Raw genomic sequence first — 18,500 nt, 5'->3', positions numbered from 1 at the left:
TTAAAGTTGTGTGTGATGTGTGTCTTTTGTCTATTTTAAAGAAATTCCCTGAAACTATTAATTATCAACTGTGTTAAAACGGCAATAAAGTATCTTATCTCATTAAGTTGTTTAAAAAAAATTCTATCCCTGTGGTATTCTCATGAAAAAAATAAAAAAATACATTTAATGATTACAGATTGATGAAGACAGCTTAAATCGGAAGCAGTAGGAAGGCCAGTGTTGAAGAGCAACGGTAGCTACACGGTCCGGTATTGATGGTGCACAGTAGGCGGGACTCCTGTATGATTGACAATGTTCTCATCAAATCAGACTTTAGAATGTGCAGACGCAGACCAATCACAATCAACAACAAGACTCCACAACTCGTCGTGGTAAATGTGAACTACTGTCGGTGAAGTGGAGTGTCCTGAGGTCCTGTGAGGGCTTTTCACCGGAGATGTTTTGCAAACACGGTTAATGGACCGTCTCTGTTTGACTGCCAACGTTTTATTAACAGGCTACTTTGTTACAGCTGAGCTTTTTATGGGTTTACATTTGAAAGAGCTTATTTTACAATGTCAGTCTTTAGAATGAACCACACGAGAAACAGCCAGTTCGTTTGGTATTAGTCACTTACAATTATGCTCCCATCAATTTATAATGGGATAAGGAGAGCTGCTTTCCACACACTAAGGACAAGGTTTGTTACTAAACTTGATTTTTTTTTTTTTTGCCATTAATCAAGAAACCGTCCATATTCTTATTTGTATTAATTCTTGCCTGCTTATTAACACTTCAAAGGGAAGTTAAAGGTTATCAGGTGACTCAAACATACAACAGAATAAAATTATGATCAACAATCTTAGTTGAGAAAGTAAGATGAACATTTAAGAGCAATGGTGTTTTAGTTTTGGATTATTAACCTCAAAAAAGTTGATAAAAGAGGAAGAAGAAAAAACCTTTTCTCCTCATCAGTTGACATTGCAATATTATTTATTGTTACTTTGCTGCATTTTTTTTCATTAATTTAATCTTTCATCTCTCTACTTTTCTTCCACATTTATTAAGCTTTATATTTATTATTACCCTTTATTTTGATATTTTAACAAACCACATTGTTTTTTTGCAATGTGAGTTGTCCTTTTGAGATGTCTGACACACGTTTTAATGTGTAAAGAATACAACAATACAATGTATCCTACTGTATGTGTGACTTTTATCAGTCCACTATATTTTCAAATGTTTTTTTTTATGTCTTTCTGTTTACCTGTCTGCACCAGGGGATCTCAGCCTTGCAGATTCCAGTCCACCTTTGATGGACTCCCAGCTGGCCTGGCTGATGCCGAAACCATCTTTGCCTTGTCTTCAGGCCATGGCAGGTGTGGGGTGGCTGTGGTGCGAGTCAGCGGTCCAGCTTCAGCTACAGCTCTGAGGTGTATGGCTGGGCTAACTCGCAGCCCGCCTCCTCCACGCACCGCCCTGTTACGCAGCATCACAGACCCTCAGTCCAAGGAAGTGCTGGACCGCGGACTTGTCCTCTGGTTTCCAGGTTTAATACATTTCTTCTTCAGATTTCTGTCATTGGCGATGTGGATTTAATGTGATCAGACCTTTTTAACACACTGTGAGCTGCTATCATCTTCTTGCATTAGATGTTATCGATGCATGAAAATCTTATACATAATGTTTTATTTCAATACTTTATTGGTAGCTTTTTTTCAGAAGAGACTAAACAATCAAATGGTTAATACTTAAAAACATTAACAATAATTGCCTACCCCTGCACCTCCCTGCACATGCAAGGGAGAAAATAAATGCAAAATACACATGTGCACACACATACAAAAAAACAATGTTTTAACTGGAATTGGAATTGGAGCTGTGATGCAGTCAAGGAACAGGTTTTTTATTTTTATTTTTAAAGATTTATTTTTGGGCTTTTTGTGCCTTTTAATAGATAGAAAGGACAATAGATAGAGTCGGAAATCAGGGAGAGAGAGTGGGGAATGACATACGGGAAAGAAGCCACAGGTGGGAAGTGAACCCAGGCCGCCCGCTTGAGACGACAGCCTCCATACATGGGGCGCGCGCACCAACCACTGCGCCACCAGCGCCCCAAGGAACGAGTTTTATAAGCCTAATGTTGAAAAAAGAAGCATGAGCTCCTGGTCCACTAAAATGTGTAGTTAATACTATGAAGTTTTCAGTCTCTCTTGGCTTTAATGACATGATCTGTCATGTTTCAATTGTTTTTGATTAATTTCACTAAAAGCAATTGTGAGTCATTAACTTACAAGCTCCTGAATATTATTGAGTCTTGTGACTGTCTGAAGTTTTAGCAGTATCAACTACTTGAATAGCCAAAGTTTAATTTAGGAATCCTGAACAGAAGTTTCTAAAAGCGTACTCAGACTGTGTTGTTCCTCTCGTGTGTTCCTCTCATCAGCTCCTCACAGTTTCACAGGAGAGGACAGTGTGGAGTTCCACATCCACGGCGGTCCAGCTGTCATTACTGCTGTGTTACAGGCTCTAGGTAACGTGCAGATGCCATTACATGTTGTGATGCAATATTATACACCTCAATATAATGCTTTATAACACACACACACACACACACACACACACACACTGTGTCATGTGCTGTAGTGTTATTTTTAGGGTGTTATTTATGTCTTTAGAACCATGACTGAGCTGTAAGCTTGCACAGTAACTTGTCGGGTCATGTTGCCGTCCATCACTTTCACTTAAAAGGGAAAACTGTCGAATGTGTTCCCATTTCAAAGATACTTATATAAATGTTCCATGACAAGCAAGACAATCCCACTGTGACTGACATGTAATATTTCACTGCAGTTCTCCCAGTGGCCTTCCAGGGGGCAGTATTGTATAAATAAGATGTGTTACTTAAAGCTTCTTTACAGATAGTGTGAGGTTGTTACTGATTAGTAAAATACTGGCGGGATTTTTTTTCCCCATAACAATGCTGAACAATTGTTGGACATTTAAAATGAATTGGAAGATATTGGTGAAATGATTACAAGCCAGTAGAATAAAACATGAAATGGGGTTGCTGCTAAAAATCATGACCCTCATTAATTTGGGTTCAGTGCTCCCTGTTGTCTCCAGGTAATTAGGCCCTTAAAAGTGGTTGTGAAAACTATGAAACTGTCACCTCATTAACCTGCTAAACAGTTCTCATTTTTTGTGAACCCAGAGTGACTTGTTGACATTGTGTGTGTGTGTGTGTGTGTGTGTGTGTGTGTGTGTGTGTGTGTGTGTGTGTGTGTGTGTGTGTGTGTGTGTGTGTGTGTGTGTGTGTGTGTGTGTGTGTGTGTGTGTGTGTGTGTGTGTGTGTGTGTGTGTGTGTGTGTGTGTGTGTGTGTGTGTGTGTGTGTGTGTGTGTGTGTGTGTCTCCACCGTTTGCCTTATGCATTTCTCTTTGTTTGTATGTCATTTGTGTTGTTGTGTGTGTGTGTATTTCTCAGGAAGCGTGCCTGGCATGAGGCCTGCTGAAGCCGGAGAGTTCACGCGGAGAGCCTTTGTTGCGGGGAAGCTGGGTTTAACAGAGGTAGGTCAAGAAGAGCACATAAAAAAACTCACTGAGGCAGATCTGTGCAGATTTTTATGTCAAGAGCTCTTCAGAGTAATTTTGTGAGGTGCATGTGGATTAAAGAAGGTCACTGCATTGAAAGTCAAAAAATGAACATTCGCCCTCTTTTACATATTTTGCCCTTTGAACGCGACTTCAATTTGGTTGTCAAACATTTATACAAGAGTAAGGCTACTGGGCTTCTTTTTGGTAAAACTGCCAAGTATGTAGCGCAAGGCATTTATAAGGAGCTGACCCGAATAGCAAGTTGCAATATACTCTGAGTAGATTTTAATGTAATACACCATGCTGCTATTTATTCATTAATAGGCAATGCAAATGTGTTTCTAACCACATGACAAAAAATGCCTTTAAATGTAGAAAAATGCTCCCTCTGAATAAAAAAACCCCACTTTATCTCATCATTGTGCTCTTGAAATATGAATTGTAAAATACGTGTATGAATAAATATATTACAATAAGTAATGTATGGAAACCGTGTACTGACATGCTCCCTGAAGGTGGAGGGTCTTGGGGATCTGATCCACGCTGAGACGGAGGCTCAGAGGAGACAGGCACTCAGGCAGATGTCAGGAGAGCTGGGACATCTCTATCAGGACTGGAGCCACAGACTCAAACGGGTAGGTTTACCTGTAGTACACAGACTGATGGTGTAGAGAGAGGTTTCATCAATCATAGTACAAAAATATGCCCTATCCAGGATGGGAGTTCTGGGCTTGAGGGTGTGGATGTTATATATGTTGCAAGCTGTATACCTGCATGCTCTATATTAAAAAACACATTGAGATGATATTTGATATCTGATTATATATGACATTTAATCAGAATTACATGTACTGTAGAAACCTGTTTGTGGTTGATAAATCTCCAGTTTTACGCACAGATCACACACGACCTTACTGACTTGACGGTGTTGTTTTTTCATCGGTTGTCTGACTTTTAACAACAGGTCAACAATGAATGAAAAAAAACATTCTACCTTATTGTTAGTAAGCTTGACAACACAAGGCACAGACCAAATCGTCCCTGGAGAGATTCTGTCTATGTCCATGCCGACATTTCCCTGAAAGCAGTTTTTTGGGAAGAACGTGTCTGCACTGTGTTGTAGGTCAGCCCTCTGTAGTTTCACACCTCCACAATACTTTCTGTTGTTATATAAATCAAGTTCTGATGGATTAACTTGAGGGAATAAGAGGCTTCCTGTTTTCCTGTTTCTGTGCTCCAGGTGTTTCTGTTTAATACTGAGGATGAAAACACTGATCTTCATGGCACATGTAGATTTCTATCTTACATTGTCAACAGGAATGTGAAAACTGGGAAAAAAACAGGATAAAAATCATGGATAATAGATTTCACATGAGATCACAGAAGGGAAAAACTTACTGGAGTTACAACAAGACCTCGTTTTTTTTTTATTTCACCCATTATTCTATAGTGAAGTAATTGTTAATGAAAGCTATAATATATTACAAACCTTTGAAATACTGGTATTACATTTCCCAGAATATAAAAGCCTTTTATGAACAACTATCTTAGGCTCGCTGATCTGTATGGTCACATTTCTTGTTTTTTTAAGACAGTTAATTTGATGTTGTTATTTTCATTATGGGATAACGGAAGTGGCTGAAGGGATCAGGATTGGGTCAGATTTTCTTGAGGAAAGCTGCTTATTACCTTCACATCTCTGTTATGGCTTTGTGACTTTCCAAAATGTTTTGGTAATAAATCAGATGACACCCATCTGATGTGTTTTCCATGAGTGAACATCTGGCTTTGTATTTTTCTGGGTTGATTGTAGTTTATTATAGAAACTGCGGCTGCTGTGCGTGTTTATTGTGTGCCTGTCACTGAGGACAGACGCACAATAAAGACATTGATGGATTCTGTGCAGCAGTATTGTTTGGCTTATCTGTACAGTATCCTGTTTTATACTCTATGTATAAATACGTGTCACAGTTGGGTCGGCGTTTAAGGTAAGATAAATGGTAGTGACAGAAGAATGAAAAAGTGAAGCACAGCTTGTAGGAAATGCTGGGAAGTATTATTTTTTTCTGCATTTTTGTCTTAATTTGGAAGCAGATATTGTAGAAGCAGAGATAGTTGTATGACATGCAACAAAGGTCTCAGCTATCAGGATAATCCTTACTACACAACAAGCGATACTTTCTTTCTTTCTCAGCACGAGTACATACTACCTGTTAGATGGAGTCCTTATGCCAATGATTTTACAACAATTGCTATGTAGTCTGATTGATCTAAAGCTAGATATCAGCTCCTGTCAGATTCATTTAATGGGAAGAAAAGCAAGTGCTTTTTAGATTTTTGCGGGGTTCAGGAGGGGCATGTAAAGAATTTTGTAAAACAGGCAGATAGACAAAAAAGTGTATAAAAACGATGAATTGTAGCTTATATGCATCCTTGAATTCTTGTCTTTTGTATCATACTCCTTATTGTGCAATAAAACAATATAAAGTGTGAAAGGATTGTTTGACTGTCGCGATAGACTCCATATTGTTGTCACCATAGACTGTATAAAACATGGACATGGTCTCAGACACGTCATTTATTGGTTACTAAAGGGGAGTTTTGAAGCCAACGTTAGTGGTCGCCATAATGAAAACGCTGTCTCAACCAACTTTGGGTCAAGCTAGTAACAGTCAAAGGGGTGGAGCTGAGGCGGGCCTTAAGCCTCCTGACAAACGGCTACAATGGGGCCTTCTTGCAGCCCCAATTATGCAATACCCATATCCTTGATGAAATCTAAATGGATGAATTATAGAACAATTCAACCCCTGTACGCTGTTCACCAATAAATCAAACCAAAGTCGCTTTTGTACCAGGCTGTACATTTTTTTATTTTTGCTGTAAAAATGGGGGATTTTAACTTAATGTGTAATTGACAGCCTCGAGTGGACACTTGAGGAACTGCATTTTTCTGCTCTTCCACATTGGCTTCATTTTTCAGCACCAGACGTTGCCGCTTGGTTGTAACAATACTGAACAATGTAACTGCACATTTTTCTCATAATTTGGAGGCCCACCCATAACATCTTGTTATGGCCGTTTACATCAGCAGGTCACCGACTGCAGATGAACACGTCAACTTAATGGACTCGGGCCAAACCCTTCTCTGCTGTGAACTGTTTTGTAGATTGTATGTTTCAATACTTTGGCACAAGATCTGAGCAACTCAGTCCAGGTGATCTCCCGTGAGAATCTGTGTCAGGCTGCTTGTCTGCAGCTTTCTCAGGACAGTTCCTAGAAGTAATTTAAAGTAGCGTTTATTTTGGACTCTGATTTCTTAGAATCAGAAGTATACCATTTGTATCAAAGTATGGGAATCTGATGCTTCCTGTTATTGTGCAGCTTTACTTCTCTATTTATGGTCCCCAATGTCAGTCATGCTGTTTTGGGAACATTGAAGATATCCCCCTCTGTTTTCTAGATCCAAATGCAACTCCAAATATAACATTAGGTCAAAATAGTCCTGGAAAAGACTAGCTGAAGCCCTGTATATTTGAAATGTTAGAATCGATGCACATACACTATACAAATATATGAACTGTGTTTAAAACAAAGGTCTGAAATAGTTGCTTATCTGTGAAGGGTTAGGGTTGAACAGGCTGAACAGAGTGTATACTCAATCTAGTAGGCTGAAGAAAAAGACAGATTGAATGTCAACCTGAGCTCTGTGAACTTGTGACTTCAAATCTAAGGTAATCAAAGTATCTTTACTACACGACCACAAAAGTCAAACATCCTATCATTAGGAAAACAAATTACTGAATGTTTTAAATACATGCTGAAGAAGAAGGGAGTCTTTTGAATATTTTTTGGATCAGTATAGATTACAGTACATACTGTAGGTATCACAGATGGCACAGTTATAATCTGTATTCAGTGTAAGCATATTGGCCCCTATTCACCACCACCTGCTTGTGTGTGCCAGCTGGTCAAACTGCACAGTACAAATAGTACATTGTTTGATTAATTATTGAGATCCTTAAATAATTGATTGAGATATTTTCTGGCTGTCAAACGTGTTTATTAACACAAACTTGTATAACAAACACTGACGTCTTCCCTTCTCTCCTCTGTGCTCCGTGTGTCCCACAGTGTCTGGCTCATGTTGAGGCTTTCATAGACTTCAGTGAGGACGAGCTTATTGAGGACGGGGTCTTAAAGCAAGGTATGGCTGCACTGTGTTCTCTGTGTGAGGGAAAAAAAATAGAGAACATTTGTTCCCTGGGCTTTCAGAAGGGGTGAATGGGGTCATATAGGGTTCTGTTTCTCTCTGAGGAGATGAGGGGTCCGCCTGGCTTTCCTGTTTGGATCTTCAGCTGTCCATCGTGCACCTTTTGCAGCTCTGTAGGGAAACGCCATGGGCATCAAACTGCTCGAAAGAGAATTTCCTTAAGGAAGTGTGGACAGAGCGCCAGGGGAACAGTGGAGGCATTCGTCTTACCTTCAAAGCCAACCTGACACGTCGCTCACAGGAATAGTGCTGTCAGCAGCAGTGTACAATCCAACTGTTCTTTCTGTGCCTAGGTTTCCCATGCTTCCAGTGTGTGTGTGTGACTGTGAGCTTGTGTGTTTGTGTGTTTGTGTGTAAGGGATGTCCCCCCTGAGCCTGTCTAGCACTCCTAAGCCTCAGATGTTGTCGAGTTTGGACACAAAAAGCCTGTGAGCTTTTGTTTATCCTGGTGCCATGGGATGAGGGCTCACACCCCAGAGAGGGGAATATTAATAGGCTTGTTTTTTAAAATTTTAAATCTGGTTTTAATATTTCCATTTCCCACCTGTAGGCATATAAAACAAACCAATGACTTTAGTATCAACTTTGATGTGTTATTGTGCAATCACGAGTTTCTAGAGGAGTAAATACATATTTCAGTCTAAGACAGTGATGCACTGCTGGTGAACTGTATTGCTAAAAGCACTAAACAGTTTTTGTCACGTGCGGAAAATGACTTGTCCGTGACCCATTTTTTTCCCCCGTCCAGACAGTTTGTCAGATGACGGAGGAGAGGCTGTTTTCCCCTCAAAGGACAGAAATTCCTTTGACAAGGCCATGAAAGTGAAGTTTAACAAGTAACCTATGTCACATCCTGTTCCCTTTTCTGTCTTTATCTCCCTCCAACACCCCTCCATCATCTCACAGTGGACGGATCTGTTCGTGATCTGCAGGCAGAGATAGAGAAACACCTGAAGGATGAGAGGAGGGGCGAGCGGCTACGCGGCGGAGTCCAGGTGGTGATCGCTGGAGCCACCAATGCAGGGAAAAGTAGCCTCCTTAACACTCTATGTAAGAGACACACACACACACACACACACACACACACACACACACACACACACACACACACACACACACACACACACACCTTGGAGGGATTAAGATGAAATATGACATCATACCATTTTCGTAATACAGACCCTTATACGGCTGTCAGCCACGGTTAGGGGGAGAAGAAGAAGAATCCCACAAACTCTAAGCAGCATTGACCCACATCATTTTGTGAAGTGTGTATCATTCATTGAAATGCAAATACTCTGCTTCACAGGCAGACAGTGAGAGAACCTTTTCTCCTGGTCGAGACAGCATTTTGTGAGAGCGATGTTTGAAATTATGAAAAACATTTCAGACTTGATATTTTCTTCAGAAATCATTAGTGTTTCTTCTCTAAAATCTAGCAAATCAGCCAAAGAACATATCACACCTTTCTACCAGGGACAGAGCATATGGGATGTTTGGGGCTGAGATACCGAGATTAGGGTGAAAACAATGTCAATAAAGATATATCCACCGCTATCTTTCTGAGATCTATCTATGATCTTTAGAAATAGAGATACTGATATTCACACACATTTATTGCATTGATCCCTCAAATGCTTTTGCTTTTTTTTACAGTTGGACAAAAGTCTTTATTGGCAAGATTAACAACAATTAACAATTATAAATAAAAACTATCTGAAAAATAAATAATAGACTTAAATTGAATAAACCAAGTTATATCAGCACATACGGTATTGGAGATAAAATTAGTCAATACCGATATTATCAGCTCTTTTTTCTACTAATAAGTCACAATAACAGCTTGTATAGCAGTATTTTCTCAGTCTCAGAGGGGTTTGATTTATCTAAAAAAAAAAAAGAGACATCTGTCTCAGTTCATAAACAAATTAGGGCGCGTTCTTAAAAGTACAGAAATGTAATCTTATTATAACTAAACATATGATCAAAAAACATTAGATGCTACTCTATTAATTGCCATTTTTCTTCTTCTTCCTAAAGATTCTACTGTATGTATAATTGTTGGGCACCCATTTAGTCTCTGTGGTTCCGCAGACAAAACTGGAGTCAAAGTGTGCCCTCAGCTACAACCAACCACGCTCCAAAGAGGGTGGTCAATGTCTTCTAGACTTGAGTTTTTGAGTTTGCCTCCTCAATATGTTGAAGAGTCCAGATCTTGTTGTAGTGCGTCAGCTTCTTTGACAGCAAAAAAAAAAAAAAAAAAAGAATTCTTCAAGAGTTCAACTATTTCTGCCAGACATAATTAATATGTTGGAATATTTGAAACGTGAATTTGAAAGGTTAGCATTTGAATGTCCTCTGTAAAGCAGTTCTTCATTCATGTTTCCACTTTGTCGTCCTAAGGAAACCCTTATTGTTGTTGTAAAGGTATGTTTGTTTAAGATGAAGTATCCACTAAACATTTAGAATCACTTCATGTAAACTTGGCAGGGTGAGGCTTGGCAGGGCTTCCTCACAGTTTCCTATAAATATTGCACATATTTATCAAACTTGAGATTGTTATCATTTCCTGTTCTGATTAGTCGTCCCTGCAGCTTAGACTTAGAGTCCTAATGAGCTGCAGAGTTATACCACGTGTGCTGAACAGTAATGTAATGCTGAGATCTTCAGCATGTGCAGTTTTTTTTATAATGCAGTTATGTCTCATATTGATGAAATTAAAGACAATGATTTGATTATCACATTTGCATATGTTTTAGCTAATGTGCAAGAAAACACATGAAGTTCATCCTGTGTGGCAGTCCTGCAGCCATTCTTCTTTTTAAAGATAAAACTAAACTACATAAAGAAAATAAATCAAATGCATAATAAACGTCCTGAGCAAAAGTACAAACCAAACACAATCTTTTTTTATTCATTAAACCTTATTTAAATACTACAAACACCGCAGAGAAGAAAGCCTTTACAATGACACTGTGTGGATTACAAAAGCAAAAAAAATTTTTTTTTATCATTCTAAAGAGAAATACATTATTAAATCTGCAGCTGAACATAGTCCGCAAACAGAACAATATTTACTTTTGTTTTAGAAATGTTTGCATGAAGCTACAGTTCCCAGCTGTTTGTGTAAATGGAGTTTATTTTATATAAATGTCCTTTTTTTTTTATCTGTATATTCTGACTAGTTTGTAAATTTTAATATTTGACCACACCTGCCACCTTAGTGCCCATCAGCCTATTGGTGTTGAAATCTATATACAGTATATGGGTGTGCCCCCCTTCTTGGTTAAAAAATATACACCTGAAGAACATAATTTGGGAAGGATTCAAACTTTTTGTGGTATTTGAGCAAGTGTGCAGACCTATCTCCTTCCACAGTGGAGAGGTACTCCTGGTTTCTGTCTTTTATAATGACATTGTTTGGCAATAAGAATAAATATATGACATATTACCAACCTCATTGACTTCTTCTAACCAGGCCAAAGACCTGCAGCCATTGTGTCTCCCATTGCTGGCACCACCAGGGACGTAGTAGAGACAGCGCTGGACATCGGTGGATTCCCCGTCCTCCTGAGTGACACAGCCGGCCTTAGAGAGAGCCCAGACCTGGTGGAGAGGGAGGGGGTCCGCAGAGCTCGGGAAAGGTAGTGTGGGGGCTTTTATTTGAATATTTAAAGGTTCTATATGTAACTTTTTACATGTATAAATAATTTTTTATCGCCCATTAATAAGCGAACGTTTAACTAATGTGAAAAAGTAGATGTTCACTGTCTATCTCTGTTGCCTGTAAAAAAAATAAAAAAAAATCCCTGGGTCGTATTTTCCGCGAAAGCTCCAGGAAGTGACATTTTATGCACGTTCTCAACGTCCTCCTCACTCCGCTCCGCTTACAGAGATCAACAGTACAAACTCATCACACACTCCCGGTCTTCACCTGCACAGCCAGAGGCCGCCTTCCACACACTTCTATCCGCCCTAGGAGCTCTCAAAGGCAGACAAACTCATCACACACTCCCGTTCTCAGCCAGTGCCTGCCGAGACTGTCGTTTGTAGGATGGAGAATGAATCTAATATGGAACAAATAAACGACTGGACTCAAGCACAACACAGACGCCTTCACAGACGTTTGTGTTCGATGAGCACGTATGCCGGGCACGTGAGGGAGAGAACAGGTTACTGGTGCAGTTCGCCTAACAGCCATGCGGTATCGCTTCAAACGCAGTATTTTTGAAAGTTACATATAGCCCCTTTAACAAAATAGAAGTTATTATGCTCTTTTTTTTCTGCTGTAAGAGGCAGACAAAAAATAGAGTAGCAGCAGTGTAAGAGTACATGTAGATTGCTGCTTCAGCATCTGTTGTGTTTAATATAACACAGGACAAATGAGCCTGAGACCGATGTAAGATGTCCTTGAAAACAAAGAAAGGAAGAAATAAGTCATTGCTTTTCCCCTGGCCATGATGCTGAAGTCCTGTAATGTCTGTGCTACATCCAGAGTTTATATTATTGCTGAGACACGGTTATAAATACACGGGACAAACACTCTCAGGAGGTTGCATAATGAAGAGCCTCCTTTCCTCATTTTTACCATTAACACATTCTTCATGTGTGCTGTTGAGAATGGACATATATGGCCATTCACCTGACAGCTGCTTCCACTATTTACACCAGGGAGACATAGGAGTACTTGAAGAGCTCGTCGTCACTGCTCTATCACAAACAAACAGGCAAACAAAGGTTCATCACACGTTATTAAATCATCTGTTTGATCACATGAGTTTGGTGTTTGAGAGGAGGAGCGACGAGGATCAGATTAAGCTAATGAGAAAGAGAAGTCATCAGAAATATTAAATATCACGGATGAAACACGTCTAAATAGATCATTTATTGAGATGGAGGTGAAAGTTTGAAGTGTTTGTAAAAAATTGCTTCACTTTATGGAAACTTTTGTTTATTGTTGATCCTTTTATCTGTTAATACTGCAGAGAAAAAGTACAATTTAAATCAATAGTATGTGCTGCCAATACACCTTACTTGACTAGACTTCGTGCAAAAGAACTTAAGGGAATAAAAGTTTACAGTTTGGTGTTTTCTTGCCAGAAAAGACTAATGTTGATTGTTTCCCTGAGTACTTACTGGCAGGGAGAAGAAGAATCTGACAGAAGTCAAGCCATGCAGTTTAAATCACTGCATGTTTATAGGAAATGAAATTTGGTAAGTGGTAGAAGATTTATAGGGACTCACAGACCCTTTTTTTATCAAGAGGAAACAGTTGAACTTGTAATTGATTCAATAAATGTGTAATAACAGCCAAAAGCTTGTTTGGTGACACATTGTGCAGAAAGATTTTGAAAGAAAACATCCGTGGAAATCCAGACAGAGACATGATGTGCAAAATGATGCGATTGCAGTCCAGACGTTCTGCGACTCCTTTACTATTTGTTTGAGTTAGTTGGGCGACCTGGTGGCTCCATAGGAAGGGTGGGCACTTTGTGTTCTTTGGGGGGGGGACTTTCTGTGCAGGGAGCAGGTCAGAGGCTCATGACCTGGGTCACTACAGGAAGGACGTGGTGAGAACAAGCATCCGCTGCTGCTGCTGCCCCCGCCTCACTGAGGGACTGACGCGCTGGAGTCCACAAAGTAATGAAAGTCAAAGCCATGAAAGTCCTTCATTAGAAATATTCCTGCTTTTATAGTGTTTGTTCATATTTATTGAGAAGGACACACAACTGCTTCTGAAATAAAACCACAGGGTGCCAAACCTCCGCTCTGACCCGGAGCTGCTGCAGCCTGTGGATTAAAGATAATTCTGATGACTTGTCGTCTTCATAAGCTTAAAAAAAAAATATCCCAAAAAGTTATGAAGAAGATTATTATCCCAGTCTGAGAAATACCAGATTCATTTTTAAACAGATGACAATATTCGTATTACTAATGTGGATATAAATGCATTTAAGATCAAAGTAATAATTTATCCTGGACAGTTGAACACATTTCATTATACTGCAAAAAGCGATGACGGCTGTTGAAGTATAATGATTCAAATTTTTAATTTCAGTGCTCTTATCACTGCAGCAATCTTCTTTCTCAATATTGATGCCATTAGACCTTCAAAGAGAGTATTGACGGCGTTCAGAATGAAAACTTCTCGCTGCCATCTCCGCTTAGAGAATTAGGCTTTTCCACTTAAAACGTAGAATTTCACTTAGGCTTTCTTTTTCTTTTTTCTTTCTAGAGTGGAGCATGCAGATCTGACTCTGGTGGTTGTGGACTGCTCTAATCTTCCAGCTGAAACAACACAAGCTGCAGCCTTCCTTCAGGATCACCTCAGGACTCTCCTGCCCACCCAGGAGCAGCCGGGTACCGGTGACATCTCCTCACCTTTCTGTCAGTGATGATTTTTATCTTTAGTGCACTTCAAGCACAATCCTATGCATGAAAGGGTTGCACAATTCAACTACATACCTATAGATGAAGCATTATAATCCAGAGGTCACTGGCTGATAGTTTGCAGCCTTCAGAAGTTATTAAATTGAAGTCATGTTGCAGGGGAAGTTTGCACTGAGTCACTGATATTGATCACATTTCTCCCTCCCTTGCCATCTTTAGTTTTTCCCACAGACAGGTTTCTCCTGGTGCTGAATAAAACGGACCTGCTGCCTGAGGAGCAGAGGCAGAAGCTGGACAGAGAGCTGAGACGGGTCTCTGGACTGCCTCCTGTTTGTCTGATCTCCTGCCACAGTAATGACGGACTGCAGGACTTCATCACAGCGCTGCACAGCAGGGTCAAAACTCTGTGAGTAGCTGCAGTTCATGACATTTTGTGATTTATTAATTTATCAAAATGATTCAAGTTAAATTACATTTAAATCATCTTTTTAGTTCATTTTTCATGCATAAATGCCAAACATTTTCTGCTAACAGCTTTTTTTAATTTGCTCCATGTCCTTTTCATTTAAGAAAATATGGAAGTGTCTTTGGGTAAATTTATGTAGGTTGAAAAAAATATATATTTCGAGACATGGCTTTGTGCTCTGGGAAATTGTGATGAGCTTTTTTAAGATGATATGGCATTTTGTTGAAGAAAAAGGTAATAGACTCATTGTTAGATGTTTTTGTTATATTAATCAGATTTATGTAAATATTATCTCAGAAAGATGGATTACTGTACATCCAATGAACCTTATTTAAAAGTTTATTATTTACATGGGTCAGCATGTCACTTCAAATGGAAAATCCTACTCATGTGTTCATGTTGCTCTGGTTCATTCTGTTCTCTGACTTCCTCTGTAGGTGTGGCGATCCTCTGTCTGGTGCCCCTACCCTGACCCAGGCCCGTCACAGGGCCCACCTGCAGCAGTGTTATGCAGCGCTGGCCCAGTACCAGCAACATCGCAACAACGACCTCGCTCTCGCAGCCGAGGGGGTCCGGTTGGCTCTCACCAGCCTGGGCCGGATCACTGGACGGGTCTGGGTGGAGGAGATCCTGGATATCATCTTCAAAGACTTCTGCATTGGGAAATAGTCAGTGTGTTGTCCAGTCCTCAGACAGCAGGAGCAAGAGTTCATGTTCTTGGCTGCTGGTTCAGTCTGCTCCCGAGACACAAAAATGTTTGTTTTCTGGTGATGTTGTTTAACGGACTGGAATAGTTTCAGGGTGATGACAGGTGTCTCTGAGGCCTTGTGTGCTGGACATTTAATTTAAAAATATTTTTTAAAGCCTTTGATAGGTGAAGATTGAGCTCTTGGGATGTAACATATGAGGCCAAGATCATTTAAAAGTAAGCCAGCCAAAGGCATCTGCAAGGCCATGGACTCAGTGTTTGGCTGTTTAATTGTAATGCAGACAATGAAGGAGAATCTTTTAGGGCGGGGGCTCCGTTTCAGCTGCACTGTGTGTTTGTACCATGCACATGTTGTAGATTTATCTCAGATCGTTGCATATTTTTAATACTTTGATTGTATATGTTGTATTATGTTTTCAGTTGGTCTAAATGTTAACATTTGATCATGTTTAAGTCGCCATAAGGAGTACTTAACTGTTATTAATTCAAAAATGTCCAAAAGGATATTCGATGCAAAGGAAATGGTATTACTATGGAGTCATGTTTGTAAGGCTTTACAACAGGCACCTCAAGCTCTTCAGTAGGTTCATTTTCAGTGTCACATACCACAATATGCACTTCACTTTTTTTTGAATCCTCATCACCAAAAAAAAAAAGTTTTACCGTGCAATGATTTTTTACCTGTTCTAACAAAGATTAAGAAGAGGCCATTTCTAACTGCACAGTAGCTGCTCTCACATTGAGTACAAGTACATCTGTGTAGTCTGTGTTTAAGGCCTCTGTTAATAAGATTTGCGGTCGACCGTTAAGAAAATGATGTACATGTATGATGTAAAGAAGCTCAGAGTGACCCAGCTCTCCTCTCTGCTCTGTGGGAAAGGAACATTTTTGGAGGTAAAGCTCTCTGTGCCCTTTGTTCCCCTGTCAATCTGGCCTTGATCAAATATTTATGTTTCCTCGCTGAACTCCTCAACCTTCTCCCCTGCTTGGCTATGTCTCCTTCAGTCTCTGACGACAGTTACCCTGCTGTCCACCAGCTTAAACTGTTTGTCTGCCTTTTTTTTTGTCTCCCTCCGCTCCCTCTCTGCTACCTGACCTTTCCTTTTTCCGCACCGCTCTGTCAGCCTTTTTGTCCTCTTTCATGTTTGCTCTGATTAATTACAACTGAGGGGGAGTTTAGGCTAAAAACTGGTCCAGCTATAATTTAGAAGCAGTACATTTTAGGGACTGCTTTGTCTTTGAAGTTGTGCCAGTGTGTTGTCTTCTTATTTGTGAAAAACTACTGTGAAAATGAATTGGATACTAACGGCAAATACTTCTGAAGAAACTCACACGATACTTTTTTCTCACCTAAAAGACAATAAATGTTTTTTTTATGATTCATACACCACTTTAGTCCAGGCTGAAATGGATTCACATTTTTCATCTTCTACAGACAGTTATAGTCATCAGAGGGGGTATCCTAGAAAGTTTCTAGTATCTTCATTCATTTTCTGTTTCTGTAGCAGTTCAATCTTTACAATGAAATGATAAATGAAACAGGTAAATCACACGACATGCAGAGTGTGAGTTACCTTCGTGTAGATGGATTACTGCCGGATTTTATACTGTTACCAAATGATCATCTTTAATTAAGCTCTATAAATATTGGATGTTTTGCCATGATATTTAACGACAGATATTAATGCATTGGATAGGGTTACATCAAATAAAATATATTATACAGTACATAAAAAAGTAATTGGGATTCTTCCCCTAGGCACCAATAATATTTGTACTAGATCTTTTTTGTCAATCAAGGTAATAGCTGTTGAAAATGTTATGCTTGAACAAGCATATATACTGTATGTAGACTAGCTGTGCTGGAGAAAAAGCCACAAAAAAATCAGAAAATTAGAAAAATGTGCTAAAATAGACTTATAATAGAGAGTGAATATGAATAAATAAAAATGAAAGCAAGGCCAAACAGGACCGTTTTAAGATTGAAACAAAGTTTGATCTGAATAAAATATAAACTGTGAATGAAATGGAAAGAAGACTTTAAAGCTATGAGGCACAGATGAAAGTTTATCACTTGTCTCACCCTTCTCTTAATTTCACAACATGACTTGTCGTATTTAATTCACTGCTGACTAATCAGCGGCTCTTTTAGCTCTCTGTCCGTCAGTTTCCTGTGCTTTTGATAAATGAGATGCACAGTGGACTTCATCAGCTCCACCCCTGAACCCATTAAACCTAAAGTGAGGATGTATGTGTTAATTTATGTGTGACTTTTCTCGGGTCCATTTTTGGGATCCAAAACACTTTAGACAAAGGATTTCCTGCAGACAGGAGGTAGACTCCGTCACCTGTAACACTCCATCACTACAGTGAGACCGGGAGTTAGTCATCATGTTTTCTTTTTATGTACCATGGAAAGAGTCTCAAATATTGGTAACGCCTAAATCAGTGAGTGATTTATCCACATTTGATTCAGCTTCTCTAGAAGTTAGAAAATAAATCTTTATTCTGATCTACCCAAGTTATGAATTTTAATTTACTGCTGTCTGAATGAAAACTTGAAGAACAGCAAATGTACGAGCTTTTATTGTTTGTTTCTGTAATGATTCACTAAGGCCAAACATGTTTAAAATAATCCAAAGTTGTCAAATTGACATCACAGTTAAAGAAACAAAACATTAAAGTGGCAGTTTTGGACTCCATACATATGTCGGATGAATCAAAGACACTATATCTGAATATTAAAGAAAGTGAGAGAGAAGTTAATTCTAGAAGAGTTATATAAATTAACAATGTTAAAACAGAAAACTGAACGTGTACAATACACTTTGAAAGATCCTTTTCTTTTCTCAGGTAGAGCTTAAATGGACGGATTTATCGACAGAAGCTGGCTCTGCCTCTGTGGAAAGTAGACTGAGTGGACGAAAGCACAATTTGAAGATGTTAACTTTGACTCTGAAAACTGTGAAGAGCTTTTATATTTAATCGACTAAATTGAACATTTAATGGTGAAAGAACTTCAGATTTATTAATAATGCAAATAAACATTTCTAGTAATAAACTACAAATATATTTATGACATATAGAA

The 18,500-nt window shown here is 39.2% G+C and overlaps 1 protein-coding gene across 2 annotated transcripts; it reads left to right on the top strand.

The window, feature by feature from the left end:
* The first annotated feature begins 372 nt into the window (after nucleotides 1-372).
* On the top strand, nucleotides 373-17,963 carry gtpbp3 (GTP binding protein 3, mitochondrial). Of its 2 annotated transcripts, none has more exons than XM_020656546.3 (11): nucleotides 373-682; nucleotides 1,263-1,531; nucleotides 2,429-2,515; nucleotides 3,468-3,550; nucleotides 4,093-4,212; nucleotides 7,709-7,781; nucleotides 8,754-8,897; nucleotides 11,326-11,491; nucleotides 14,083-14,207; nucleotides 14,457-14,643; nucleotides 15,141-17,963. In XM_020656546.3, the coding sequence occupies exons 1-11, from the start codon at nucleotides 624-626 to the stop codon at nucleotides 15,370-15,372; spliced, it is 1,545 nt and encodes a 514-aa protein (XP_020512202.1). In that variant the 5' UTR covers nucleotides 373-623; the 3' UTR covers nucleotides 15,373-17,963. The 2 variants fall into 2 exon arrangements, with proteins under 2 accessions (XP_020512202.1, XP_065811800.1); XM_065955728.1 differs by having other exon boundaries at nucleotides 375-682; nucleotides 14,083-14,234; nucleotides 15,141-17,961.
* The last annotated feature ends 537 nt before the right edge of the window (nucleotides 17,964-18,500 follow it).

The sequence above is a fragment of the Labrus bergylta genome, chromosome 6 (assembly GCF_963930695.1).
Source record: "Labrus bergylta chromosome 6, fLabBer1.1, whole genome shotgun sequence".
NCBI classification, from domain to species: Eukaryota; Metazoa; Chordata; class Actinopteri; order Labriformes; family Labridae; genus Labrus; species Labrus bergylta.
The sequence above is the reverse complement of the archived record's forward strand: the minus strand, read 5'-3'. Positions and strand labels throughout refer to the sequence as shown.